Source organism: Peromyscus maniculatus, chromosome 1 (assembly GCF_049852395.1).
Source record: "Peromyscus maniculatus bairdii isolate BWxNUB_F1_BW_parent chromosome 1, HU_Pman_BW_mat_3.1, whole genome shotgun sequence".
In the NCBI taxonomy this organism is placed as follows: Eukaryota; Metazoa; Chordata; class Mammalia; order Rodentia; family Cricetidae; genus Peromyscus; species Peromyscus maniculatus.
This window is the reverse complement of record NC_134852.1, coordinates 11,226,356-11,236,787: the sequence shown is the minus strand read 5'-3', so window position 1 is coordinate 11,236,787 and position 10,432 is coordinate 11,226,356. Positions and strand designations below refer to the sequence as shown.

At 39.3% G+C, this 10,432-nt stretch overlaps 1 protein-coding gene across 2 annotated transcripts; it reads right to left on the bottom strand.

Annotated features, from left to right (window-relative positions):
- Window positions 1-4,680: 4,680 nt before the first annotated feature.
- On the bottom strand, window positions 4,681-9,040 carry LOC143272859 (leukocyte immunoglobulin-like receptor subfamily B member 4A). 2 transcript variants are annotated; one of them, XM_076569380.1, is made up of 6 exons: window positions 8,920-9,040; window positions 8,743-8,778; window positions 8,261-8,545; window positions 7,820-8,122; window positions 6,775-6,810; window positions 4,681-6,342 (listed from the first exon to the last, which is right to left on the bottom strand). In XM_076569380.1, exons 1-6 carry the CDS (start codon window positions 8,951-8,953, stop codon window positions 6,197-6,199), a joined length of 840 nt encoding a protein of 279 aa, XP_076425495.1. In that variant the 5' UTR covers window positions 8,954-9,040; the 3' UTR covers window positions 4,681-6,196. The 2 variants fall into 2 exon arrangements, with proteins under 2 accessions (XP_076425495.1, XP_076425487.1); XM_076569372.1 differs by having other exon boundaries at window positions 8,743-9,019.
- Between the last annotated feature and the right edge of the window lie 1,392 nt (window positions 9,041-10,432).

Sequence of the window (10,432 nt, the reverse complement as noted above, 5' to 3'; positions counted from 1 at the left end):
TTTGAGGTAGGAATATTTACTTCTAATTTGGACTACACCTTCTCCTGGAAGTTTATGTAAAGGACATGAGAAAAGGAAGTTTGATCTCTCTTCGCCCACTTACTTTGCTCTCCTTTGCAAGTTCACTCCTTCACTGGCATTAGAGTCTAATTCATTGGGATTCTGGCATATACTGAAGACAAGCTGAGACATCTAGCATTGTGAATGGAATAACAACTGGACTCTTGGAACGTTCTTTTTTTTTCAGAGTTAAAAGCCCAAGAGATCAGAGCACTAGCTAAGAACTGATACTAAAAACCTTTCTTACCCTTAGCTACCACTGTTGTCCTTCCATTCTGAAAAATACCTACTTCCTGTGTATCTGTCTTTTTAATTTTTAATTTTTTTGGTTGTTAGAGACAGGGTTTATCTTTGTAGCTTTGTGCCTTTTCCTGGAACTCACTTGGTAGCCCAGGCTGGCCTCAAACTCACAGAGATCCTCCTGGCTCTACCTCCAGAGTGCTGGGATTAAAGGTCTGTCTTTTTATTGACTTTCTGTTCTGCCTTCTCATTGGTAGTAAGCCGAACCACAAACTTTCATTCATAAACAACAATCATTGTATTAGCTTGACCTCTGTAAGCCATTCTATTAAATTATTTCTCTATATAGCGATATCTGTACATAGATATAGATATAGAGAGATATCTATCTACCTACATATCCATATATCTTTATAACTCTATGTCCTATCTATCTATCTATCTATCTATCTATCTATCTATCTATCTATCTATCTATCTATCTATCTATCTCTCTATCTATCTATCTATGGATATAGAAAGAGAGAAAAAGAGAGAGATCCATTCTGTACAATCTGATAATGTAGAAAACCCTGACTAACACACTGTAGAACTCAGGACGGTCCTGATTGTCAAACCAGACAAATGTCTTTTCTCTCTGATGTGGTGAAATTTGTAATCTAGGAAGTGAAGCTTCCTTGAAGATCAGAGGACAGAATTAATATAATCAATTATTAAATTAATTAAATAATTAATTTCTATGGGCACAAAATTAGCCATAGAAGTCAGGCAGTGGTGGCACACATCTTTAATCCTAGCACTTGAGCAGCAGAGGCAGAGATCCACGTGGATTTCTGTGAGTTCAAGGCCACAGTGGGCTTCGAGATTAATCCAGTCAAAAGAGAAACAGGGGTAGGAAGTGGTGGCACATACCTTTAATCCAAGCATTTGAGATCTCATGCCTTTGCAGCCAGTATTTGGGAAAAACACATGCCATTAATCCCAACGCTAGGGAAGCTGAGACAGAAAGTGATATGGCTGGGTAAAGAAAGGCATATAAAATGGGAGGAGACAGGAACTCAGGCCCTTTTGGTTGAGGACTCAGGAGCATTCAGTCTGAGGATTTGTGGAGACAGGCATTCTTTTCAACTGAGGAGTTAGTGAGGTAAGAGGTGTTGGCTGAGTCTTGCTCTGCTTCTCTGATCTTTCAGCTTTCACTCTGATATCTGGCTCCTGGTTTTTATTAAGATCAATTAGGATTTATGCAATACTCTTAGAATGAACAGTTGTATTTTCTCTTTGGATTATAAGTAAGCCTTGCAAATATCACACATAGCAACTAAAACAATTTACATTGAAGGATATTCCACTCAAAGTAAAAACCTCAAAGTACTGCATCAAACAAAACATCAAATGTGCAAAATATCATGTGGTTATCTCTAGAAACTATACACAGAGAGAACAATGAATGGACACTGAAGGTTGTATTTATATAACATGTTGGTTTATATGTATATGTAATAACAATTATTGTTTAAGACTAGGCTGTGGATTTGTGACTGAATAGTGAGGATGCAGAATATTGGAAGTGTAGTCAGGAGATAGATGGGGGAAAGGAATATAGGACACAACTGAATCCAATATTGCCCATACAGCAAAACTAGATAAATGTCTTCATTCTCTTAGAATGAACACTTTTATTTTCTCTTTGGCCTATGAGCAAGCTTTGACAATGTGAGAGCTTAATAACTAATACAGTTTACATTAGTGGATATTCCACACAAAGCAAAAATGACAATGGTTGTCATGCATCAAATGAAATATCAAAAGGTGAAAACACCACTTCGTCATCCATGGAAAATTATAAAGAAATAAAAATGAATGACTCAGAGGGTCTTAGCCATTAATTTGTGAATTCATGTGTATATGTAACAACAATGAATAATGAAGAGAAGGCTGTGGATTTGGGGGTGAACAGTGGGGTTGGGGGTAATGAAAGTGCAGTCAGGAGGAGAAGGAGGGAGAGATGACATATTTATACTTTATTTTAAAAATTTAAAAGAGAAAGCCATCAGTTACTGGATATAGGTTCTATGATAACAATTAGGTTAGTCAATAATCTGATTACAGAAGAAGGCCAGTTCAAGTACCCCCTTCACTGTTCCTAGGAGTCTTAGCTGGGGAAATATGGTGATATTTCATTTGTACTGAAATGTAATTTTATTTGTATATTAATAAATATGTTGCCTGGATATCAGAGCTAAAAGCAAGCCATTCAGCAGAAGTCCGGGGGTGGTGGCACATGTCCTAAATCCAATCACACCCCAGGCAGAGTCTCTGTGTTCAAGGACACAGCCAGCATGGTGATGCATGCCTTTAATCTCAGTACCAACCATAGAGACCTGGAGGTCTGTATAGACAGGCAGTGACGAGGAAGTCATGTGGTTGGGTTTAGATTCAATGAGAAGGCAGAAAAGAAAGGCAATAAAAAGACAAGCTAAACATTAGAAGTTCTCTCTCAGGGGAAGGATAGCAGTGAGTGGTAAGCTAAGGGCTATTCATTAGTGCTCTGATCTCTAGGGCTTTTAATACTCTATTTGGCTCTGTGTTTCTTATTTAATAAGACTATTTAGAATTTTGTCTACAGGGCAATCCTTGTGAAATCCTGGGGATTTCCCTATCACCAGGTTTCTCCCTTGGCCATAAAGGCCCTCTCTATCAAGATATCTCTTTCATTGCTATCCCTCTCTGTCCCTCCCTAACTTGGCCATTTGATCCCTCATGTTCTCCACCTGCTTCCCCTCCCTTCTACATCCTCATACCCCAGTTTACCCAGGAGATATTAACTATTTCCCATTCCTGGGACCCTCCATATGTGTTCCTCATATAGTCCTCCTTTTTATCTAGCTTCTGTAGGGTTTTGGATTTTATGTTGGTTATCTTTTGCTTTGCATCTAATATCCACATAAAAGTGAGTACATAACATGCTTGTCTTTCTGGGTCTGGATAAGCTCACTCAGGATGATTTTTTCTAGTTTCATCCATTTGCCTGCAAATTTCATGGTGTCCTTATTTTTTACTGTGGTGTAATGCTCCATTGTGTAAATGTACCACACTTTCTTTATCCATTCTTTGGTTGAAGGGCGTTTAGGTGACAATTGTGAGTCTTGTTCTGTTTGTGGGGCTCCTGGCAGAGGGAACAGGACTTTTACCAGGTGCATGAACTGACTTTTGGAGCCAATCCTCTATGGAGGGATACCTTGCTTAGCCTTGATGCAGGTGTGTGGGGCTAGGCCCTGCCTCAACTTGGTATGCCAGAATTTGTTGACTGCCCATGGGAGGCCTTTCCCACTCTGAGGAGTGGAAGGGGTGTGGGATAGGGGAGGATGTGGGGGATGGAAGAAGGGGAAGGGAAGGAACTGGGAAAGAATGTAAGATGAAAAAAAATAAAAATTAAAAGAAAACATCAATCCAAAAAAGAGGGGAAAATCACATAAAAATAAAGTGAAATTACAAAGCAAAAAAACCGAAAGATTGTTTTGATCTTACAAAAAAGTGACAAGAAAAAATTGCAAAACCTCCAAAAATTTACCTTTAAATGTAAAAAAATGCTGTTTCTCATACTCTGTACAAAACTAGTCTAATTCCCTCCAGTGCACTGTCTGCTTAAGATAAGAAGCTTCAGCTGAGCACCTTAAAACCTTTTACAAGAATGAAAAAAATGTCTACATCTCAAATAAAATAAATAGATATAATTAATGTAAAATGCACTTCTCCAGAGAGACCATTGGCAATTAGTGGCCATTGTGAGAGAGTCAGTACTCTTCTTCAATGCAGTACCACTGCTGAGTTGTCCATGCTCCACTGAATAACCTTCTTCCTGTGCTCGGTCAGGTAGCTTTGACTAAACTCAATGGACCACACACCACAACAAAACCATGTCAGGGGAGGCTTCTTGAGAAAAAGATTTTGAATGGTGCAGGAGTGGAGTGCAAAGTAGGAGAATGGGGAACAATGAGCAAATGCATCACATCGATTTATGAAATGGTGAAAAAAACATTCAAACCTCCTCAAAAGCATATATTTATCATATCTCACCAGCAACAGATAACATGCATAGAGGTGGTTCTATAAGTTCCCTACTGTAACTGTGTCTGAGGAGTTTTGTCCACCCTTTACCTGTGCAGTATGAAACATTTTTTCATGGTGAATTTTGATATTATCTTCCATTAGAACTCAATGATACCCACCCAATGTGTAATACAACATTAGCCTGTGATATGTAAACAGAATTAAACCCCATGAATATGTGGAAAGGTTTTGTAACATCCATTTGACATTGAAAAAACAATGTCATACATCACAACAGTGTTATAGAAAAGAACAAATGCAGAGACCATGACAGAAGCAGTATTTTTTATTATGACATAGCCATTCCTCTAAATTCTAACAAAACACTTTTAATGAGATCATATTTTACATAAGTTTCAGGTAACATATTTAATGGACAAATTTTGAAAAATGTCCCCTGATGATGAGAAAAAATGCAACCAGTTCCTTTTGTCTATCATGTACAGCACAGCATTTAAAATTTTAGCTAACACAGTCAGACAAGTAAAGTAAATACAGTGTGTGCATATTTGTAAAAAAAAGAGACAGGTTTTCAAAAATACAGTAAACAAAAGCTAACAAAGGAATAAAAGTTTCATTTCACACAAAAATTATTTTTTCACAAGTTCTGTCTGAATGGATAGACGATGCAGAGCTGGTAGGATGTATGAACATGGTCAAAATCCATTGTATGAGATTGTCAAAGAAAGAATATAACATTATCTTTTATGAGAAACCATCTACTAAAATGTAGAAGAAAGGTTAATATTCATAATTAATGATTGCATCCTGGTAGATTATGGGCATATACAAAACATTTCCTTTTGTGTTAAACTATCAATCAACAGTGAGATTTAAAATTACAAGGAAAACACCAACTCAATGTCACTCTTGAACTGCACACATGTGACCTTATCTTGGAATTTTGACAGTGATTGTGAATGGAATACATAATGCAGTTTAGCAAATGCCATGCTAAATAAAATATTTCGAGTGGAATTGTAAAAGGTAATGTGACTCATAGAGGATCTGGATAGGTGTTCTAACTTCCTGAATTTTGTGGAGATATAGAGACTTGATGTCTGGCTAATGTCAGTGTGCCATGTTTGTTATTTACCAGTGTTTGAAAATAACAAGGGTGGTAACATGCTATACTTCCAAGTCATGGCAACAATATCCCTCCTCTTTATTTCCCACCATCATCATTTCTTTCAAGGCAAATAGGAAGTTTTCCTAAAGAATCCTCAGATCATTCTAGTAGTGAACAATGAAAATACTTTTGAGAGAGAGAGAGAGAGAGAAAGAGAGAGAGAGAGAGAGAGAGAGAGAGAGAGAGAGAGAGAGAGAGAGAGAGAGAGAGAGAGGAGCATCATTTTCATCCCACTCAATTCAATCTTGGCATTTGGCTTTTCCAATTATTTTTGTTGTTTGGACTGAGTTCTTATTCTCAGCCGTAAAGGAAAAAACTGCGAACAACATTGACTCTGGCAATGTAAAGGAAAATGTTATTTGAAAGTGAGGGAAAGCAAGGGCCCATGGCACATGGAAATAAGAAGAATGGAGGAACTAGTAAGCAATTCTCCACAATGAGATGTGGAGAAAAGTGTACAATTCATCCTGAAAGTGCTCTTGAATGAAATCCCCAGGATTCCCTACACCCAGAACACATTTGCTTCCTGGACCCTCAAAGAGTAAAGTTTCTTAATGTACATCCAGTTTTCTTAACAATTCTTCCTTTCTTCTATGAGATAAGCAGATTTATTTTCCTTGGTCTGCTCAAGTGTGGAACCTAGTGCACTTTTTTTGTTTATCTTCTGGTTGTATCTTGTTCCATTTTCTTCCTGTGCCAAGCTACTAACAGCAGAATCACTAGAGTCACTAGAACCAAGGCAGCCATGATCATTCGGATGAGATTTTCAACTGTGTGACTTTCGTGCTGTGAGGCTGTGGGTTCTGCATAAAGAAGTCAAAGATGTCAGACCCAATCAAAGTCTTCTGATAATAAATGATTGCACACCCAGTCTCGTATCTTCTCCTTGACAGAACTAGACCTTTTGTGTCTTTCTCTTAATCTAGAATTCTCCATCTCACCTGATTCTCATATGGTCATGTTTTTCATGTTCTAATGGTCTTAGCTTCCCCAGTGAATCAAATAATTTGTGTAGAGTATATAAAGTGCTTAAGAGAGCCGAATAAATTTATTTTACTATAAATGCATATCATTCTCATGGCATCTCATCTTGCAGATCCAGCAAAAACATTTCCTGCTCCTTGTAGATGGGGATTAATTCAGCTTTCTCCAATTTCCCAACTTCACAGGAAGCTTTACTAACCCATTATGATCTCGCACATGCTGTACCTATTTCCCATGAGAGCTCTACTTACCATTCTCAGTGTGGATGTGAGACTGGTCCTTGGAATCTGCCAGAGATAGATGGAGAGATGAGATTTGAACTTCAAGCACTTGACTATAGCCTGTTGGTTTCTACCTCAGTCTGGACTTTAAGTACTTCAACTGGATATCACTTTGTTTCAGACCACATTTTGTGCCTCTGGATTCTGGTTTGTCTGTCAAGATCACAGCTCAGGTACATCCAGCCTCAACAAATCATATTATTGAATATAGGAAAGTATTGAGATTCTGAGGAAATAAAACTTCCTGATTCAGTCTGTGCACCATTTTTACCACAAGCCTTTGGTGACCAGCTGTTATCATAAGACTGTGCTCTTTATCTCAGGAAATATAAGCAAGAGGAGAATGAAGGACTGAGGATGACATTGGAGACTGTTCTCATTGGGTTTTGCCAACTTAATACAAGCTAGAGTCATCTGGGAAGAGGCAACTTAAATTGGACATATGCCTCCATCATATGGGCCTGTAGACAAGTCTGTGGAGGAATTTTATTGATTGCCTGATAGTTAATGTGGGCTATCTAAGCCCACTGTGAGTGGTTCTAATTCTGGGTAGTTGGACCTTGATGATATAAGAAAATAGTCTGAGCAAACCACTGGAGAGTAAACCTGTAAGCCATGCTCCACTATGGCCTCTGCTTTAGTTCCTGCCTTAAGTGCCTACATCTAAATGTCTTTATGATGGACTCTAAAATATAAGAAGAAATAAAACCTTTCTTCCACATGTTGCTTTAGATCATGGGGTTGTATCACAAAAATAGAAACCAAAGCAGTACAGAGACAATGTCTGACCACTTCATATGCTGTCTGTTCTCAAGCCCTCCTGCTTCTGCTAAATTCCAATGAGTCACTGAGGGGAGTAATTGCGTCAGGGGATGCTTAAGGCTGGTGCTCTATGAGGTGTGAAATTCTTTGGGACTTTTGAGTTTCATTATTTTACTTTGAGGTTAGAACGCTTTTCAGAGCAGATCCCTGGGTGACACTCTGCATTAAGAAAGGTAGTTTCAGGGGTTCTTACCTGAGACCAAGAGGTGAAGGGAGTCACTTGATTTTGACCACACCTGGGGATGGTTCCTAAAATAGCCATAGCATCTGAATGTACCATTGTGGATGATGGTCACAGGGTCCAGAACAAAATGAGCTTGAAACTCCCTATTGGCACTTTGCGGTGATTCCAGGGTCCATTGGAGGTGGTGCTTTCCTTCCTGGGTCAGAATAAATCTACCAAATCCCAGTGATGAACTACACTGCATGGTTATGGTCTCTCCTAAGGTCACAGCAGAACTGGGCCAGACAGACAGGCATGGTTTATCATAGGCTCCTAGGATACAAGGGGAAGTGAAACGAATTTAAGCTTCCCACATTGTACTGCAGGGTTGGGCTCTGAGAAAAGTACCCTGGAGACCTGAACTCCTTCTGAGTGGAGAGCATGTGCTGGGAACCCTGACTCTTCACTCACCTGTTAGCACCAGTTCCAGGGTGTCACTGTGCTCTGACCAGCCAGCAGGGCTCTTATAGTAACACTTATATATCCCTGCAAAGTAAACTGTCATGTGTTGGAAGTAGAACTTAGCCTTGTCCAAGCTTTCCAGAGGGTATTGTCTGTCCCAAGGATCCGTGCTTCCCTCTTTAAGTAAATGGTACTCCTTGGCCTCCCAGGACCCCTGACACCAAATAGTAACAGGTGCATCTGAGGCAATCACAGAGTGTGGCTCAGCCCAGATTTTGGGCTTTGTGAGGGTTCCTGCAAGGAAATCAAAGGTTGAGTCCTGGTACAATTCTCCCTCAGACACCAAGTCTTAGTAGGGTACTAATGGGCATAACAACATTATCCATAAACTTTACAGATCCCACATTGTGAAGAGATGAACAAGAGGAGAGCAAATGATGTCTGGTATCCAGAGTGAAGGATAAAATCTTGAGATGGATGGAAACACTCACCTGCCAGGACTGCAGTCTTCTGTCCCACACTCAGTCCTGAAAGAAAATTCACTCTGAGAGATTTTTTCAGTCTGAGAGACGGGGTCAATATCATGGAGTTTCCAGATTCAATAAGACCTGTGTTGGAATAGGGTTTCTTACAGACTTGAGTGTCCACTCTCCCTCTTCATATCTTACCAAGACACAACAGCATTCTGAGCATGGGGACCATGGTGAGTCGTTGTATTTTTCTTGTTTGTGCTCCTGGGGCAGCTTGAACATGTTCTGCAGACACATCAGACAGGGTTTTTCACTCTGAGGGCAGGTCCTTCCTGTCATGGGTTTGCCACATCAGTACTATTACCAGATCACCAGAAGGGGAACTTCTCTTTGTTCCCCAGTGCAGAAGTTTTGTAAAGTGCTTGAATGCCTGAAAAGTCTTTAGAAAAAAATGGGGTTTTCACTATTCCTCACAGCTTTCCATCTGCCCTGCATTTTTTCAAGCCAGAGAATGAGCATTTTGCATGTCACAGCATGTCATATCACAAAGAGAAACAACTGAAGACCCCAAAATATGCAAAAGTGATGTTGGTCTAAATCAACACAGTGTTCCAAGAAAAGATTCATTTATGATATTAAAATGGGAGGCCATAATCTCAAGGTGGCTCCAGAGACTCAAGTCAAATATTTCTTATGTCAGGGCTCAGGTCAGACTATGCTCTTTTTGCTCTCTAAGCTCCAATGGTCTTCCACATCTTTAGTCACAATATCCTGATTCAGTGCAGCCAAGACCAGCATTTTCCAATTCTGTTCCCTCTTCTTACTTTTTTCTGTGCGACTGATCCTTTTTCCTACTTGTTTGCATCATCAAGATGTTACTATTTTGTTGAGACCATCATGCTTAAGTCCTCCTCCAAGATTCTTAACGTAAGTACTGTCTAGTACCGGCAGTAATAAGTTCAGGTTCTGAGCATAAGAATGTAGATACCCTTGGTTCTATCATTCAGCTTGGAAGAGGAATTTTCCTGTTTCCTACTTGAACTTTACTGACTGTCTTCTTTTATTCCAGGTACATAATAATATCACCAAATGCTGGGGATGCCTGTGTGATGTGGTAAACTGTCCTCTGAGGATGACATGAAACATTGATGGGGTTTCCCTATTTAAGATACAGTAGCTTTAATGCCCACCTATGTTATTCACAGGGCTGGGCATATAAAAATTTAATTATGAATGCTGGAAGGATTTCACAACACTTTACCCTATACTGGTATTATTCATGGCTAAAAAAGAGAGATAAGAGAGAAAGAGGTGCAGGTTTTGTTTGATGGTATAGTTACATAAAATTCCCTGAGTGCATGTAAGCAGCCTCTTACACTTGATTTGATTTATTGATCACAATTATATTCATTGGTTCACCACACAAACTTGGATGGTATTGTTTATTTTTTCTGTCAGTGGTGCCTTATGGGATGTATTACATGGTATGTTCATGTCACACCAGTTAAATTTCCCCAAACACTGCAACTTTAATTATTCTTGGAAGAGAGGAATATCTCCAAGTTGGGCTCAGAAAACCATAGTTAGACTACCACCAATCACTATTCTCCATTAGCCTCTATATTACCTGGAAGACATAATGGACACAGTGGTCATGGAGTGTCCAGAAGTGATCAATTTTGTAGTTCATCCTACCGTATAATTAACATTA

Excerpts from the sequence above, each read along its gene's own strand:
- LOC143272859 (XM_076569372.1), bottom strand. The coding sequence starts at position 8,836 with ATGATATTGACCCCGTCTCTCAGACTGAAAAAATCTCTCAGAGTGAAT. Across the intron at positions 8,546-8,742 it reads GAAGACTGCAGTCCTGGCAG|GAACCCTCACAAAGCCCAAA; the intron begins GTGAGTGTTTCC and ends ATTTCCTTGCAG. Across the intron at positions 6,343-6,774 it reads TCACATCCACACTGAGAATG|AACCCACAGCCTCACAGCAC; the intron begins GTAAGTAGAGCT and ends TTCTTTATGCAG.